The following is a 17,995-nucleotide window of genomic DNA, read 5'->3' as shown; positions in this document are numbered from 1 at the left end:
AAATTACTTTAATCTAAAAGAAGGAACATTGAATTTGGATGAAAAGGCAGAGCGCACATTTCTGTTCTAAAAACTGATATAATGTGTGCAAAATATCGAACTTGAATGAAAAAGGCAGCGCACACATTAATGTTCTAAAAATTGATATGACTCATGTGTGTCAAATGGCGATGCGCATAATACTTTGGAAAACTGGTCTAATTCATGTGTACAAAAAGGCGGCAAGCGCTATTTCACCTCCTTAGACTAAAAAACTAATCATAAATCACGTGTATAAAAAGATTGCGAGTGCAATACCTTAAAAATTGATCTAATTCACTTGTGTGAAAAGACGACAAATACAAAATATCTTGAAAAAGTTAAAAGTGGCGAACATAATACCCAAGAAAACTTATCTAAGCCACGTAGAAACACTCGTAGTACTTAATATCCTTAAGCCATGCTTAATTTAGGAATGAGATAAACTCTAGATCTTTGTGTCCAAAGCTCCCAAACTGAGAGAGTTGAACCACTCAAGAGATCTTTGTGTTCAAAGCTCACAAACTGAGAGAATTGAACCACGAGAGAGAGAGAGAGAGAGAGAGAGATGAGCAATCTAAGTTTTTGGGTTTTTGTGAAGTGAGCTAGTAAAATGAGCTATTAGGGACAGTAAGATTGAAATTAAGTGGTCCAAATCTCTCGATCCAAGACTCCAGACACAGAGATACGGAGTGAAACTCAATTTCTTAATTTATAGGGATCCCGTAAAGTTGACTTTCTTTCATGATCAAAGGCTTGAAGAAGCTTCTCAAAAGTTGACAATAATTTAGATCTTCGGTTTTTTTTTTTTTTTTTTTTTTTTTTTTTTTTGTTCACAATTGAATTTAGTTTTTTCCTATCATAGTTTTCTGGTAATTATACTATGTTCCAAATTACTTTAATCTACGAGAAGAAACATTGAATTTGTATAAAAAGGCAACGCGCACATTAATATTCTAAAAACTGATGGTGTGTGCAAAACGTCGAACTTGGGTGAAAAAGGCAGCATGCACAATTAATGTTCTAAAAACTGACATGGCTTATGTGCGTCAAAGATTGACAAACATAATATTAAAAACCAGTCTAACTCATGTGTAAGAAAAGGCGACAGGTGCTATTTCGCCTCCTTATACTAAAAAACTAATCATAAATCACGAGTATAAAAACATCGCAAGTGCAATACCTCCAAAATTGATCTAATTCACGTATGTCAAAAAAACGACAAACACAAAATATCCTGAAAAAGCTAAAAGCGGCGAACATAATACCCAAGAAAACTTATCTAAGCCAAGTAGAAACCCAATTAAATTTAGGCCAACGAAAATGGATTACAAGTTTTACATATACATGCGTAATTTTCTTAACAATGCATTAAAAGAGAAGCCTCGACCGCACCCAAAGCTTAAACAGTCAAATACAAACGCTTGTTTTTCTTCACCAGTAAGCACCATTTCCCAAACACAATTATTCACTTTTGCTCCCGGCACTTGTTTTTGGCTTCTTGACAATCAAGACGGGACACTTGACATTCTGTGCACAGTGATTGCTCACACTCCCAAGGAAAGCCCTGCAAATTCCCAATTATTCTAATTACTTCCCAAATTAATTTCATGATTTTTGTTTTTATTTTTTTGTTTTGTAAACCAGTTATACCGTCTCCGCCATGTGCAATGGCTCGTCGTGTTACTGTCCGTCCAAGACACAAACATTCAATCTTAAACAAGTACATTTTTTGTGACCCAAAGAAAAAGATTTTGAATTGGTGTCTTGGACGTATGAATAACGCGGCACATAAACTCTGTTTAATATCTCCAATCTTCATATTGTCGGAAGAGGATTCTCTTTCGAATTTATTTTATGGGATCTTAGAAATCTCTACGTCCTAACTATTCATTTAAATAAAGAATATTAATTGATATTTTACCGTTCAATATACGATAAATATTTAAAATATTAAAATCTTTAGGATCTCCATAATTTGAATGAATCCAAGTCCCATTTTGTCAACATAAATTGGGACCTACCTTTTGATGCCGCCGTAACCGTGGCTTCCCACGACCAACACGTCAGCACGAAGCTGCTCTGCCATCTGGCAAATGACATCCCTCGGATCTCCGTCCTCTACTTTCGTCTCCACCTTAACCTGGACCAGGCGCAAAAACGTCACAATAAAAATCACAAAAAACCAAAAGACGATTTTACCCTCACAAAATCAATATTCTGACACTTACATCCTGACGGAGGTCCCTGCACGTCTTCTTGGCCTTCTCCATCACGCAGTCCGCCACATCAGCAGCGTACTTCTCCATCGCCGCCCAAGTCTCAGACGAAAACAAATACCCTGTTTCACAAGCAAATTACAAAAAAAACCACTGAATCTTCTTTCCCAAAATAACCTCAATGTTGCGACAAAATACCGGATGGGTCCTCTCTCCTCCTACCTGTGCCGTCCAGAGCAGTGAACACTGCTCGCGGGGGCTTGGCGTAGAGTAGGATAAGGGTATCTTTGGAATTTTGCGCGACAATGTTCTTCAGGCACCACGACAGCGCATGCATGCTCTCCTCGCCTTCGTCGACGGCCACGAGGATCCTCCTTTCGCCTTCTGCCACGTCAGTCATGATTAATCGATCGGACGGTTGCAATTCGAAAACAGTTTGAGAGATTTTCTGAAGTGGTTTTTGGAGGGAGGTCGGTTGATGGAACATGGGAAGGTGAAGTGGGTATATGTAGTAAAAAGATGGGTGGGAAATTGCTGTGGGCGGTTTGTGGGTTTGGGCTTTTGTGGGGTTCCTGGTTTTCTGAGACGGTGGGCCTGTTTAGGGTTTTGAAGATGATAAGATTTGAGTAATTAATATAATATCTCAGTTAACTTGACATAAAGGTTAAAGTTTGGTCCACTTTGCTTCTTTATATAAAAACAAGGACTTTTAATTAAATGGCCTTTAAAATTGGTATTAATCTTTATATTAGTTTATGAGATTTGAACCCGATAGTAATGATATTTAGATTTGTTCACAGTTGATTATTTTGATTTTTTTTGAAAAAATTTCTATTTAATAAGAATTAAATGACAAAATTATCTTCAATTTAATAAATAATTATTTTGATTTTTTTAAGGTATTTTTATCATTTTCTCTTATTTAATGGAGAGTTTCAGAAAGTGATGAAAATAATTGACGGTGGACAAAATAATTCTCTTGAATGTAATTCTCCAGGACTGGAGTTATGCCAATTTTAAAACTATTTTGATTAAAAAGACTTAAATTTAGGGAGTTTTAACGAAAAATCTATGATATTGTTCACTTTAATGAAAAACCACATTTTTACATTAAAAAGTCAATCCTAGTACTATTCATTTTACCCTTTATTTTGTTCTTATCATTAAAACTCAAAATTTTCAAAACCTTTTCATTAGTTTTTCTTTATTTATGGATCATAATTGCTAAGTTCTTTAGTACTTACCAAATTTCTTGTCCAACCTTCACCAAAATGGATAAAACAAAACTAGAAAAGAGAAGACATTTATTTATTTTATTTTATTTTTTTGTCAGAAAGAGAAGGCAATTAAACAAAAAAAGAAAGAAAAAAAAAAAGCAAAAACAATCCCTACCGACGAAATTCAGCTAAAACTGAAATTAAAAAAAAAAAAAAAAAATCAGATTCCAGCTGTTCGAAATTTAGAATCTAACGGCCGACAATTGCCCAAATGAGCCGTCCGATGGGACCAAACCCAGTAACAGTTCCACATAACGCTCTCTAGCTATTTCTCCGTCTCTCTGATTTGAGGGGGAGGCTTTCGATCTGACGATTTCTGGGTGGAAACACCATGTTCTTGTTGGATTGGTTCTACGGGGTTCTTGCATCGCTCGGATTGTGGCAGAAGGAGGCCAAGATCTTGTTTTTGGGTCTCGACAATGCCGGCAAGACGACGTTGCTTCATATGCTCAAAGATGAGGTCTTTCTTCCAATCCCATCCTTTTAATCCGATTTTTAACAACTTTTGTTGGTGGGTTTTGGGTGCTTACGGATGCGGTGAAAGTTATGATCTTTGAATGCTTCGATGGTGTTTTGGAATGATTGGTATTTTGGTTTCAATTGAAATTTTCGTTTTTGTTTTATGTTTAATCAGTGTGGGGTCTGTTTGGTTGATGGGAAAGTGAAGGAAAAGAAAATATGGAATGAAATTATAGTTTTGAGAGTGTAGTTGCTAATTGTTATTCAATTGAAAAACTTTTCTTTTCATAATTCCTATGATTTTTCCACATTAGGAGCTCTGCGTCAATTGGTTAATGAAGAATTCAGGTTAAGACAATATTGACTCACTGAAATTGTATTATTTGGAAGGAGAGAAAACGAATAAACCAATTTACTGTTGTCATTGTTTTGATTTATTGTGATAAGTAGCGGGGAATTTGATTTTCTGACTCTGGGTTTTGTTGTTGATGGATTGTTGCAGAGATTAGTTCAACACCAACCGACGCAGTATCCGACATCCGAGGAGTTAAGCATTGGGAAAATTAAGTTCAAGGCTTTTGATTTGGGCGGGCATCAGATTGCTCGCAGAGTTTGGAAAGATTACTATGCCAAGGTATCATTCATGTTTTAACTTAAGGATGTATTGTATGCATGTGATGTGGCAACTGCTTTCTGCATATATGAACTGCTTGAGGCCTTTTCTTTTTCTTATGAAAATTATGCGGTTTGTGTGTGCTCAGCGAGCAGCATTGTTCTTGTATTTCGTAATAGTTTGCTGAATAAAGATTAGTCAAATAATGAAATCAGAAACGAAATATATCTTCGCCCCCAAGAATAGCTGCCGTATGATCATCTCTTGACACAGGCGTGTAGTAAAGTTTTGGAATAGTTATGCTTCCGTAATCCCAGATAAAAGTTTTTGTGTTTACCTGATGCATGGGCGGCAGATATAAATAGTGGTAGTTCACTGATAGCACCTTATGTCTTTAGAAGGTATGCTAATAGTACCTTACCACACACTCATCCTTTGCTTTGCAGTTTCATTATCTGGATTAATGATGGGTTAACGAAACAAAAACGTCTGATCAGAAGTGGGAGTAAACCTTTTGTGTCGATTGCCATGTTCACCTTATTTCTTTTCAACTCCTGTGAAGGATTTCTATTTGCTAGGGAAAAAGTTCACAGTAGAACCTGGGAGATGTAGTTAGATATGTTTTATATTGAATTGTTCTCCAATACGGTCCTTAAATAACGTGTGTTTTTCACCCCGTAGATTGTATATGATTTACGTCTATGTATTTTAACCATATACGGATAGCTGGGATTTATAGTGGTGAAGTACGACAGCTCCCGAATAGGTCCTATTGAGAGAATAAGATAATATTTGGTTATATACTAGACTATATTTTGGAATCTGTAATTGGAAAGAATTTTGAGATTTGGAATTGCCTAAGAAATTTGAGGGTAAGTTTCAAGCTATGCAAGTTTTGTCTTGCCACTTCGAGTTGTGTTATCTCTACGTTTTCTTGATCCAAAATGGAATGTTATCTCGACGTTTCATCCTTGGTAATGCATTTTGTATTTGTTGTGCAAAGGTGGATGCAGTTGTTTACCTGGTGGATGCTTACGACAAGGAAAGATTTGCAGAATCGAAAAAGGAGCTGGATGCTCTCCTCTCTGATGAGTCATTGGCCACTGTTCCATTCCTTGTTCTGGGAAACAAGATCGACATACCATATGCGGCCTCAGAAGAAGAGTTGCGCTTCCACCTCGGTCTGAACAACTTCACCACCGGCAAGGGCAAAGTGAACTTGCAAGACTCAAATGTCCGTCCCCTCGAGGTCTTCATGTGCAGTATCGTTCGCAAAATGGGTTATGGCGATGGCTTCAAGTGGCTTTCTCAGTACATTAAGTAGTAAAGACTAGGCTTCTCACTTTTTGTTGTTTCCGATTAATTCAAGCTGTTGGAGATATTTTGCCTCTTTTCTTTACGATCAGCAAATGGTATTGATAGTTCACATTCTTGTGAAACCGGCAACAAAATTATATGTTCAATCCTCTTCTCATGTCCCACACGTGCATAATGGGTGATTTTTGTTAGACATGATCTATGAAGACCTTAAAGATATACAGTTTGGATTGTTGAAATACATTATGAAGCGGCTCATAAAAACGTGTCAAAAGTTGTGTAAACAAGTAGTGTAACAGATCCGTCTTATATACACATATCTGTCCATTGTCTAAACCATCTAAATTTGGGACTGCGACACTTAGATTTGTTCTTTTACAATGCTATGATTGGGTTGAATTTGTCAAAGGACGTGTTAATAAATCATTTGACCCGATTTTAATCTGAATTCGATGTAATTAATAGAATATGAAACTCTGTTAGCTTAACAAAGCAAATATGGATTTGAAAATCCGTTAGCTTAACAAAGCAAATACGAATTTGAGCTAATCCGATGGATAATGTTCCAATCTGACCTGGCATACAAATATATAGAGTAATCTGAACTTTCTAGAATGTATATTATTGATTAAGAAAACAAATTTTTTTTTTTTTATGGTGATTGAAAAAACATGTATAAGAAATCATATCGTGTTATCAAATTAGATACTCGTTAACTTAACAAATCATATATGGATTTTCTTATTAAACATCTGTCAGATTATCCGGCCAGATTATTTTACTTAGCACTTCAATCTAAAATAATCTAGTCCGAATCCGATCCATTTACAGGTTTATATATAAGTGCGAGAAATTCGTAAAAGTAACACTTTAGGTGGGCTGAATAGGAAAGCAAAATTTCCTAAACAGAAGAGGACTCTATATATACAAACAAGGCACTCGTCAACTCTCTCATCCTTGGCAGCAACTAGTTAATCAGCTCTCGTTCTTCTACTTCCTTTCTTTCACTTGCAAATCATCTGTAATGGGGCCTTCCCGTGCGATCCAACATCGTATAAACACGACGAACTCTCGTCCTTCTGGTTCCTCATCTCACTCCCAACCCTCCGATCCGACTGAGTTCTGCCCCGAAAGGTGGTTCAAAACAAACAACGAAGTTGAAGTGTCAAGCAAGGAAGAGGGGTTCATCGGATCGTACTTCGCAGCTAGGGTTGTAGCCAACATGGGGGACAACTACGTTGTCGAGTACAAGGAGCTGTTGGAGGATGACGAGCGCACGCTCTACAAAGAAACCGTCATGGCTCACGACGTCCGCCCTGCGCACCCGAACAAAACCCGACCTTCAAGCCGAAGCGACTCATCTGCAAACAACCAAAAGTTTGGTTTCGGGGATTTGGTGGACGCGTACGACAACGACGGGTGGTGGACAGGGGTCGTCACTGGGGAGAAGGGCGGTTTCTGCGCCGTGTTATTCGAAACAACGTCGGAACACGTTGCTTATCCGGCTACTCACTTGAGGCCTCATCTGGTTTGGAAGAAAGGGATGTGGTTCCCTGGCAAGAACAGGGGAAGGTACCTGCATGGGAATCCATATTTCTCAGAAGCCATGACGGAAGTTATCTTGGATGAAAAGATCGAGCAGTCAAAGTAAAATACATCAAGTTAATTAATCAAAATCCTCAGAGGCAGTGTGGTTAATTTGGAAGGAAAGATGGCGGTTGACGGAGAACAAGAGGCTTCGACCATGTTCTTATAGTTTTCTTGTTTAATTATGTTCAGTTTTTTAATGCAAGCATCATATATTGAAGTCAACATTTGCAGCATATAGTTGGTTTTCGTATTTAGATTGGACTTGATATATGGTTAATTTTCCAACACAACGTATACTTTTAGCTGGCAACTGCTCTTGTTTTACCCCTTTTATTTTTTTTTTTGTGAATCTAAAATTACAATGCCTTAGCCTAGCAGCCATCATAGGTGGCTCAGTAGTTGGGGCGAATTTCAGGCTCGTATGACACTGGTGAAAATCACACAATGGTGATCAGAGGAGATTAAAATGCTTATGTGAGTCTCAGTATTCCGAGAACATTGCCCATATAGTAAGTGTAATAATGCAATCGTTTGGGGTTAGAAAAAAAAAATTCAACCAAATTATATTATGACATTTGCAAGTTATGTTTCCAGCACAATAAAAAATCTCTCAAATAATCCTGGTGATTGAGAGCACTCCCCTAGCACTTGAAAGTCGTGTGTTTCGTACCTTGGGCCTCCTACTACTCACTCCAATGCCAATGCATTCTATTGAGCCCATTTGTATACATAATTTGTATCTATTATTTAAAACGAGAAATTAGATTCTCATGCATCTTTTTTAGATTTCATTGATTGAAACTTTATTCCTTTTCAATTTTTAATCAAGGACCCTTGGTTTTAATAAACATCATTAATTATTTCATAATAAAATATTTTACATATCAAGATAATTAAATTTTATTTCTAAATATGTTCATTTAGTGTTAGAAACGTTACATTTGATATATTTATATTTATAGCTAAATTTTGTATCATACATTTTTATTTTTAAGTTTGTACCCATTTTAATTTGCAACCCCTTTTTAAATTCTGCCAATTTTCTTTTTCAGTTTTAGTTTGTACCCATGCATTAATTTCTTTTTGTGTCCATATTTTTCCAAACTTTTATTTGTACTCTTTTTTTTTTTTTTTTTTTTTTACCATTTATTTGTACCCATAATTTATCTAATAATGTATCAATTTGTCTTTAAAAATGTACCACTTTGTTATATGTAAAATGTACCTTTTTTTTTGTGTGTAAAATGTACCCATTGTTTTTTTATATGAAATGTAACCATTTTTTTAATATAAAATGTATCACCTTTTTTGTATAAAATTTACCAACTTTTTGTATGTAAAATGTATCATATAAAAATTACCAATTTTTTGTATGTAAAATATCATTAATATAAGTAAAGACAAATCATGAGTTCTATTTAAGTATAATTTTTTTAATACTTTCAACAAATTATGGATTTTATTTAAAATTTCATTAATATGAATAACTACAAATATCAAATTTTAATTCAAAAATTATAATAACCTATGTAGAAATGCATTATTGCATTAATTTAAAGACTTCAATCAAAATCCGAAAACAAACAAGATTTCAATCAAAGAACGTTAATGAGTAGGGACCGCATCCAAAGTCATCCTATTTAAAAAGGGAAGATTTTCACACACATTTTTTAGGTTTTCATACACCCATGTTAATTTTGGCCGTTGATTCTATTTAATTTATTCAATTCGATGATCATAAATAAAGACGAGTGTGTGAGAAGCTAAAAAGGGTGAGAGAAAATCACGTCACTAAAAAAAGATACTTCAACCATCTGAAACATCTCTAGGGGAAGGCACTTGGACGTAACACATCATGAACAATCATAGATTACTGCTACGACGAAAGATCTTGTACGTTGTGGTTTGTAACATGTTATTCTTCATTCGATGTTGTGTAAGATGACCGGCGATTGCCTCGGTTCGGAGTCAGAATTACCGAACCGAGATGATCGGTGATTGACTGGTAACATTAAAACAAATTGACAAGCTTCAAATGCTAAACCAGAACAATGATGAATCAAACCCAGATGCATTATGAATCTTTGCGTAAAATCTCTTCCATTTTCCCACGAACCTACGTTGTGTACAAGTCCGAACGCCTAAATTGAGTGGTTCGTATGGTACAGTGGGTCACTCAGGAACAAAATACATATATAGAAACCACTCAGATTCGAAAAGAAACTGTGAAAGTTGAACTTAGCTTGAAATGATCACTTCTTGGTTGAACCGAATCCACCAAATCCCATCATAGTTGCAACGTCAGGATCAATTTCGGTTTCCTCTTCTACTACCTTGTCTTTCTGAACCCAAGAAAGAAGATTTAAAAGAATCAGTCGACATAAAAAAATCAGCTGCAAAATATTATGTAAATTAGTACAACGTAATTCAAGAAAGATATCAAACGCTACGAATTTGGAGATTCCAATCTCTGCCTTGAAAACATTAATACGGAACCAATTTTTTTACCTTCTTTTCTTTCTTCCTTTCTCGACGCTGGCGCTTCCGCTCTTCCTCTTCTTGCTGCTGCTTCAAGATACGCTCATCAAGATCTGAGAGGGAGAAGGAAGAGATGTCATTTTTTTTTATCAGTCGTCAGAACAGGATGCACCTTAAATGCGAACTATGGGACCAAAACCTCTGAAGGGATTGATTTACATCTCACTACTTCAATGTCTTACCTTGCTCTGTGAAAGTGCCATCAGTTTTCCGCTTCTTGAGCTTTTCAAATCGTTCCTGAACCTGCATTCAACGCTTAGTTATGCTTATTCCCGTGGAAAAGATTTTAACAAGGAACTTCCATTTTGATCACAAAAATAAGGATTCAAATTCTACCTGTTGGAGAGATGCCCGCTCCACCCGCATAGACATACCCAAAGCTCTTTGATCTACAACAAAGAAAATGACCATTCAAAAGATAATTATAATGAAAATAGAAACATATTTATATATTAATTCTTATAATAATCATTCCGATGGAGATTACATACGTTTCTTGCCATTGATATGATCCAAGTAGTTTGCAGAATCTTTTACAACACACTCACAAACCGAACAATAGTATCCAGCCTGAAAAAGAACAGAACAATATGATGAAATAAAAAGACTACAAAATAACAACTCATAACCGTACAGAGAGTACTATATACATTAATGTGTTTTTCACATAATCGAAGGGCAATGATCGCACCCAAATCCTGGCTTCAGATGCAGTAACTCGGCCAACACTAGATAAGGATTCTGTAGGAAAGCTACACAGCCTAACAAATGAGGGGATACACTTTAAAGAGGAAGGGAAACGAGGGTGAGAGGGAAAGAAAGAGATAAGAAATACAAAGCCTTTAGTGAGCATAGTCAAATTGGCTACTGTAGTCAGAAGACTGGCCACTATAACGTGGTTTCTAAATTGCTTCAGTCTTCCAACCTTCAATAATACAGTCAACATAAGGGATGATTCCGCAATCGGTTGTAAGTGTTAGCCATCACATCAAAGTAAAATAAAAGGTTAGGCAACAATTCGGCTATCCCAAGTAAGCTCAGTAATGAGTTAGGAACAAAACGTATGGATTCATTGTTCATACATCCACACACAGAATGTGAAGCATCTCCAGAAATCATCTAGAGAACAGAAGCTAAAACAATCTATCTGAACAAAAAAGGAAGAAGCACAAGCACATTAATAAACACAATAATTTAGGATAACAGTGAGAACGCAAATCATAAACTCCATAACTGGATATTGAATGATAAGTATTTACCTGCTGGCTTAGAGGTGCTATTGGAGTAACAACCTGAAAAAACATACAACGAATAAATAAGTTAATGATAAAAAGTGATAAGAAACTTGTAATAATTAGTTAGCAAGTGTCAAATCTGTAAGCAACAAAATATCCAATAAAATATCCCTTGGATAATTCATCAAGGGGGTAACAGCATCGTTCTGATGCAACTCAACAGAGCAGGCAGGACATGAGAAACTCCTAATGTATCTCCATCGTATAAACTCCATAATCGGAACCATTCAATTTCATAATCTTCTTTTGAAGATCATCATTGCGAAAAAATTATTCAAAACGGAAATCGTTTAATCATTCATATGTATCAAATAAATGGACGGTTCATCATGAATATGTTGCTTGGTACTCACACTGTCGATTTGTTTCATACATTTGGATCACCAAACGATCTCCAATTCAAATGATTTTTAGTAGGCATGATCTTCAAATGAAGATTAAGAAATTGAACGGTTCCAATCATGAAATCTATATGGTGAATATATGTTATTCGAAAGAAGTGGTATATGTGCATTCCCTTGTGGAGGAACGCAAGTATTATCCACATAGGAATACCCACACGTCACCCATAAAACTTGCTTAATCCATATCTATATTGTTCTAGAGAACCGTAGCTTCTTTATATCAGCCACCAATTCATAGTGTCATTTATTTTCTAGACACCAAAACCGAAAATTATGTTGTTGACAGCAATTACTGCGTCAAACTATTCACAAAACCAGAAAACAAACTCTAACGGTAAATATATCATTCTGTGAACATACTGCATCAAAGTGATGATTTTCCATCAAGATGTAATAAGTTAACTTTGCACAGAGCAGCGGTATATCAGCCACTAGAAATCGAAAAGCTTCTACTCAGTTAACCATGACAATAAAAGATATTAGCATCTTCACAAAAACTAATTCATAGGCCGATAAGTAGTTAACTTAAACAATCTCATTCTTCAGGAAACTGAAGAAAAGATCAACAATCTAAAAGCAAACGGGGCAAAATTCAACCAATTAGAACTATGCACTTCAAACAATAAAAAGCTCACCTGTGTTTTCCCCAAGCGAGAATTGAGATCCACTTCATAATCCCTGTGCTTCAATGGCTTCCTTTGCACAGGCGGGCCTTTCGCTACACACATAAAGCAAACAATACTTTCAGTTTGTACTAAAGAAAACAACTCTAAGAGCGCAAAGATACCGAAATAAAAGATTGAGCAAACCCACATTTGGATTTATGCGGTCCTCCCTCCTCCTCCTAAAGCATATTGTAAAACACCCAGATGAGGAAAAACTCAAAAACATATTACAAATTTACAAACCAACAAAAAGCAAGAGACTTTTCGAGGTACAAACCTGTCTTTCACGCTCACGAGCTCGCTCCAAGAACTCTTCTCGATCGAATTTCCTTCTGAAAGTATTATCTACTCCAGCACCCTACACAAACATATTGGGAATCAACAAGTTCTGATAATTTAATTACCCAAAGATTACAAATTTACCAAGAGTTTTCAATTACTGGGAATCAAGAGGTTCAGCTAACTGAGCAAATTGAATAATCATCAGTGATGGAAAGTGAGGGTTTTTGGGAAACTGCACTTACATTATTGCCGGCCATGGATGCGCAGTTCAATCTTTGACCTAATTTGCAGTTTGGTCCTTGAAGGATGCAATTGAAATTTCGGGAATCTCCGGGAGGTGGAGATTGGAGAGAGGGCTAACCAGCAGAGGTGTCGAATCCCCAACGTTCTGAAAAGGGAAGAAGAAGAAGAAGAAGCGAAAGACGGACGCGAGGAATCCGAGCTCAAAAGTTCAAGGGTTTTCAAATCGTAGTATAACAAATAGATGATTTCCAGTGCATTGCCAACTCGGGCGTTTGGTCTAGTGGTATGATTCTCGCTTCGGGTGCGAGAGGTCGTGAGTTCGATTCTCGCAACGCCCCTCCTTTTTTGAGCTTATTGCATTTGCACACGTGGCGAAACTTGATTTGCCAAATGATACAGTCGAGAAATAATAAATAATAATAATTATAAAAAAAAAGTCCAACGCTGACTACATTTGCACACGTGGCGCAACTTGATTTGCCAAATGACACCGTAGAGAAATAATAAATAATACTAATAAAAAATTAAAAAAATCCAACAAAGGCGGGTATAAAATACGCAAATCAACCAACTTTATTCAGAAAGTTTGAAAACGATGGTGAGCTCGAAGACTCTGTTCGCTTTCGGAGCCCTAGCGCTGCTCCTCGCCTCGTCGGTCTACGCCGACGACGTCGTCGTGCTCACGGAGGACAACTTCGAGAAGGAGGTCGGTCAAGATCGCGCCGCTCTCGTCGAGTTCTACGCTCCCTGGTAATCTCAGGCTTTCCTAATTTCAACGCTGTTTGGTTCTCGAGATTTGATTTGGAAAAACGCTAAATTTAGCTGCTGAGGTTTTGTGATGATCTTTTTTGTTGTTAATTGTGAAGGAAGTGAACGCAAATTAGTGTGAGATTAGTTGAATCAAGTTTAGGATTGAAAATGATTTGAATTGAATCGATTAATTTAGTTTCTCGGATTGCGAAACATGAATCGGAATTGGTCAATCGTATCGGCTATGGTGATGCTGAGATTGATTGATTGATTGATTGATTGATTGGAGATCTGCGATTAGGCAATCCAGGATTCTAGATCTAAGGCCAATAATTGATCGAGGCAAGAAGTGTTTGAACTTATTTCTTATATATATAATTGGAATTTTTGGTAATAAGTGTGCGGTTTATATGTATCTATGGTGAATTTTCGTCGAATTTCGATTAGTATTGGACCAACATCATTTCTCCGGATGCGTTCTGTTTTGCCTGTCATTTCTTATCCATATTTTAGGAAGCATATAGTGGATACGTTTCTTTAGTTTTTATTTCGCTCGTTTTAATGGAGTATGGTTCGTACTTACCATTACAGGTGTGGCCATTGTAAGAAGCTTGCACCAGAGTATGAGAAGCTCGGTTCAAGTTTTAAGAAAGCAAAATCCATTTTAATTGCAAAGGTAGGTTTTATATTACTGATGTCCGTATTGTAGTTTGTGATAATTGTATTATATACCGTGCTATTGGATTTGTCTTGCAGCAGTACATACTAGGAGTCTACAACTACAATTAATTGACTGTTTTTAATTTATTTGCTGGTTCTCAATAGGTTGATTGTGATGAGCACAAGGGCGTTTGTGGCAAGTATGGAGTTTCCGGCTATCCCACAATTCAATGGTTTCCTAAAGGGTCCCTAGAACCCAAAAAGTGAGTCTGTTTTCCCCTATCCCCTGCTTAGTTTACATGAAAGCATTTGTTTTACTTATGAATGGATGCTCTTGCCACCGATCCGTCTAACCAAATTTCTGACGATGTAATATTCTTCACCATCCTTGTTTGTATTAGTAATGTTGGTTTACCTTTTCTGATTGAATTTTACATGATTTAGGTATGAAGGTGGCCGTACTGCAGAAGCTCTTGCTGAGTTTGTGAATAAGGAAGGAGGTACTATTTTGACCTTGTAATGTTATTCAACTGAAAACGAACTGAATAAATTTGTCGATATTTATTGGTTGATTGAGTTTGTTCAATTCTAATATACACATCCATTTACGTAATAATCCTAAGCTTATGATTGATCATGAAGCTCTTCTTTGCAAGCAGGGACCAATGTGAAGCTTGCTGTAGCCCCATCCCATGTTGTGGTACTTACGCAGGATAACTTTAATGAGGTTGTCCTGGACGAAACAAAAGATGTGCTGGTGGAGTTCTATGCACCATGGTAAGATTATGTCTTCAATTTTTCTTTTGAATGCTTAATATTGAATACTGTTTTGTCGGTTGTTGAGTCAATGAAAGCCAAATTGGTGTACAAGAGGGAGAGGGGGATTATACAATATTTATCCCACTGTGTTTGCAATAAATCGTAGTGGAATTTTATTGGCGCTTTTGCAACTCTAAATATGTTCTCCCCCCCCCCCCCCCTTTCTTTTCATGGCAGGTGTGGACATTGCAAATCCCTTGCTCCTGTAAGTGTATTTCTGCTCCTTCAAATCCGTTATTGCAACCCTTTATCTGGTGCTTGAACAACGGTTGATCTTGATTATTTATTTTGTGTTCTATCCAGACTTATGAGAAGGTTGCCTCAGCATTTAATTTGGAGGACGGTGTAGTGATTGCTAATCTTGATGCTGACAAATACAAGGATTTAGCTGAAAAGTGAGTTAGTAGTTTAATAGTATCCACGAACTTCTGGTCCTTATTTTAGTGTTGTGTGTTGTACTCCATTGAATCTATATTTTGTTTTCGATTAGTAGTATATTTTAATGATTCAGATGAAATATCTTCAGAGTCAACATAATAAAAAATGAAGGAAATGGGATTTATGAATGGTGAATAAATGGACCTAATACAAGGCTTCCTGTGCAGGTATGGAGTTAGTGGATTTCCCACATTGAAATTTTTCCCAAAGAACAACAAGGAGGGTGAAGAGTATGGTGGCGGCAGAGATTTAGACGATTTTGTAAAGTTCATTAATGAAAAATCTGGCACCAGCAGAGACGGAAAAGGACAACTTACTTCCAAAGTCAGTACCTTCAATTCATCGTGAATGCACCTTATCAAATTCTTGTCCTTTTCTTATCAGTGTTCTTCGTTTATGTAGGCTGGCGTTCTTGAAAATTTGGACGAATTAGTAAAGGAGTTTGTGAAATCTAGCAATGATGAGAAGAAAGCAATCTTTTCCAAGATAGAAGAGGAAGTTGGGAAACTTGAGGGTTCGGCTGCAAGGTTGATACGCACTCTCTAGTTTGATCACATGATACTTGCACATACTGAAAACGAACGTAGAATCTTTCAGTGATGATCTTAACTAGATCCTTTAGATCCGTACTTTTGCAGTTGATCTTCTGATTCACATGATGTTAACTTCTTGTTCTGTTTGAATTTCAGATACGGTAAGATCTACTTGAAAGCTGCCAAGAACTCTTTGGAGAAAGGTCCTGATTATGCAAAGAATGAAATTCAGCGGCTTGGGCGCATACTCGAAAAGGTTTGACCTTATATTATACTCTTTCCAGTACTAGCAAGATGCATAGGCCTTGTTTAGCGAAATGGATAAGCTTACATGATTCGACTGGGACTTCATATGTTATAGGACTGTCTATTGTGAGGTGCGGGATTAGATAACTGGATATAAAACTTTGATGCATCCAACAGTGGGAACTATATATCAATAAGGTTCCGAAACTTGGAATTGTAAAAATGAAATCGTATGCTGAAAAAACAAAGTTAATCTGTGCATATAACGGTTACTGATCTACATGGACATTAACATTTTATTTTGTTTTTGTCGATGCAGTCTGTCAACCCAACTAAGGCCGACGAGTTCACTCTCAAGAAGAACATTCTATACACCTTCACTTCATCCTCATGAGGAGGCACTTCCCACGGAGGGATGATTCTGTAACCTAGTTTCAGTGAAGTCGTCTCCCAAATTCTCCGGATCTTGGGAACCGACCGCGTTTTCAGTGTACTATCGATACACATCTTTTACTTTAAACATTTTTGCACTTTTAAGTTATCATTTGTAGTAGTGAAGGATAGCCGGCATACCATTAACAATAACCTAGTGTTTCTGTTTCGTCTTCAACGTTTATCTTAAAACCATTGTGGATCTTCCCATGTGATTGAGCTTCCGTTCTTCGTTGGTGATCCGACGATGGGACGTCAGATTTGTAGCTAAGATCGGACAGTCCCAAAACAAATCCCAGTTACATCGTCCTAAGTTCCAAACGAGTACTTACAATTAGCCATAGTACAAAATGATTCTCTGAAAATCGTCACATGGATGAATCATGATGTAAGCTTTTTACCCTAGGACAATGGGCGTGGGCTTGTTTCGATGTTCATGGGAGGCATCATTTGGGAGCGGATAAAGACAGAGAGGTCATGTCGCATCGAAAGCTTGAAAGTTGTAGTAACATCGACCTTTTCTTTTGCAACTGCTTGGCTTGTCGAAAGTTTTATCTTGAGCTGTAACTGCTTGCTTTTTTTATGGTTGTTGGGGAGAGGTTAACTAGAAGAGGAAACTAGTGTACTAACTATTGTACCCTAGTAATCACCGTGGTTGCGAGGAGGAGAATTCAAGCTTAGGTGTAACAAAGCGTACGTATGAAGTCCCAACGAGTAATTAGTCATCTAGTTTTGTCAATCAGTTGATGTGGGGTTTTGTATTCCTTAACACATCTCCTCACATGACACACATGCAACAAGTTTTATATCAACGAAAGTCATGTTATATCAAGATTTTATACAGACAGGTCACGGCTCACTAAAAAAATTGATATTGGTCTTCAATTGCATCTTACTACTTATACAACATGCTAGTGCGAAAATTTTATTACAAAAGGCCTTGGCGTAATCAGAACATGAACTACACAATATAAATCAGATTTGTCAATCTTCTGGTGGTAACCCGTTCGTATATTCTTCCGTATATTTTTATATACATCCAAACCGTAATTTTACGTTCCTCCACTCGTCAAGCAAGTACTTTAATGAGTTTAATCACTGGTGACACTCAAGTCTATAACCATGGAACAACATTGATAGGTAGAATATAAGGATTTGGATCCTATTCGGATCCAAGTTGTGGGGATCCTAGGAATC

The 17,995-nt window shown here is 36.8% G+C and overlaps 5 protein-coding genes and 2 non-coding genes across 9 annotated transcripts; 5 read left to right on the top strand and 2 right to left on the bottom strand.

The window, feature by feature from the left end:
- Positions 1 to 1,301: 1,301 nt before the first annotated feature.
- LOC103962306 (universal stress protein YxiE) lies at positions 1,302 to 2,741 on the bottom strand. 2 transcript variants are annotated; one of them, XM_009374998.3, is made up of 4 exons: positions 2,436 to 2,741; positions 2,250 to 2,359; positions 2,043 to 2,161; positions 1,302 to 1,585 (listed from the first exon to the last, which is right to left on the bottom strand). In XM_009374998.3, exons 1-4 carry the CDS (start codon positions 2,722 to 2,724, stop codon positions 1,483 to 1,485), a joined length of 621 nt encoding a protein of 206 aa, XP_009373273.2. In that variant the 5' UTR covers positions 2,725 to 2,741; the 3' UTR covers positions 1,302 to 1,482. The 2 variants fall into 2 exon arrangements, with proteins under 2 accessions (XP_009373273.2, XP_048424242.1); XM_048568285.1 differs by having other exon boundaries at positions 2,460 to 2,732.
- A 979-nt stretch (positions 2,742 to 3,720) lies between these two features.
- LOC103962305 (GTP-binding protein SAR1A-like) lies at positions 3,721 to 6,012 on the top strand. The gene is made up of 3 exons (XM_009374997.3): positions 3,721 to 3,974; positions 4,476 to 4,607; positions 5,590 to 6,012. The coding sequence occupies exons 1-3, from the start codon at positions 3,846 to 3,848 to the stop codon at positions 5,908 to 5,910; spliced, it is 582 nt and encodes a 193-aa protein (XP_009373272.1). The 5' UTR covers positions 3,721 to 3,845; the 3' UTR covers positions 5,911 to 6,012.
- LOC125470119 lies at positions 4,897 to 5,016 on the top strand. The gene has a single exon (XR_007252358.1). It is a non-coding gene; the product is annotated as a small nucleolar RNA snoR83 (small nucleolar RNA).
- A 605-nt stretch (positions 6,013 to 6,617) lies between the features above and the next one.
- LOC125470011 (protein AGENET DOMAIN (AGD)-CONTAINING P1-like) lies at positions 6,618 to 7,554 on the top strand. The gene has a single exon (XM_048568329.1). It carries the CDS (start codon positions 6,928 to 6,930, stop codon positions 7,552 to 7,554), a length of 627 nt encoding a protein of 208 aa, XP_048424286.1. The 5' UTR covers positions 6,618 to 6,927.
- A 1,994-nt stretch (positions 7,555 to 9,548) lies between these two features.
- On the bottom strand, positions 9,549 to 13,124 carry LOC103962303 (zinc finger matrin-type protein 2). 2 transcript variants are annotated; one of them, XM_048568444.1, is made up of 10 exons: positions 12,920 to 13,124; positions 12,673 to 12,753; positions 12,544 to 12,574; positions 12,366 to 12,448; positions 11,291 to 11,323; positions 10,523 to 10,601; positions 10,368 to 10,420; positions 10,214 to 10,274; positions 10,002 to 10,084; positions 9,549 to 9,886 (listed from the first exon to the last, which is right to left on the bottom strand). In XM_048568444.1, the coding sequence occupies exons 1-10, from the start codon at positions 12,932 to 12,934 to the stop codon at positions 9,746 to 9,748; spliced, it is 660 nt and encodes a 219-aa protein (XP_048424401.1). In that variant the 5' UTR covers positions 12,935 to 13,124; the 3' UTR covers positions 9,549 to 9,745. The 2 variants fall into 2 exon arrangements, with proteins under 2 accessions (XP_048424401.1, XP_048424402.1); XM_048568445.1 differs by having other exon boundaries at positions 9,549 to 9,835; positions 12,920 to 13,119.
- Positions 13,125 to 13,186: 62 nt separating this feature from the next.
- TRNAP-CGG lies at positions 13,187 to 13,258 on the top strand. Its single transcript has one exon. It is a non-coding gene; the product is annotated as a tRNA-Pro (tRNA).
- A 242-nt stretch (positions 13,259 to 13,500) lies between these two features.
- LOC103962302 (probable protein disulfide-isomerase A6) lies at positions 13,501 to 16,976 on the top strand. Its single transcript, XM_009374995.3, has 11 exons — positions 13,501 to 13,670; positions 14,262 to 14,346; positions 14,496 to 14,593; positions 14,775 to 14,830; positions 14,990 to 15,107; positions 15,327 to 15,354; positions 15,453 to 15,544; positions 15,755 to 15,911; positions 15,990 to 16,114; positions 16,277 to 16,376; positions 16,686 to 16,976. Exons 1-11 carry the CDS (start codon positions 13,516 to 13,518, stop codon positions 16,758 to 16,760), a joined length of 1,089 nt encoding a protein of 362 aa, XP_009373270.2. The 5' UTR covers positions 13,501 to 13,515; the 3' UTR covers positions 16,761 to 16,976.
- Positions 16,977 to 17,995: the final 1,019 nt, after the last annotated feature.

Source organism: the organism of the source record quoted next, unplaced genomic scaffold (genome assembly GCF_019419815.1).
Source record: "Pyrus x bretschneideri cultivar Hongxiangsu unplaced genomic scaffold, Pyrus_bretschneideri_v1 Contig48, whole genome shotgun sequence".
Taxonomy (NCBI): Eukaryota; Viridiplantae; Streptophyta; class Magnoliopsida; order Rosales; family Rosaceae; genus Pyrus; species Pyrus x bretschneideri.
Note: the sequence above shows the minus strand (reverse complement) of the source record. Positions and strands in the feature narration are given on the sequence as shown.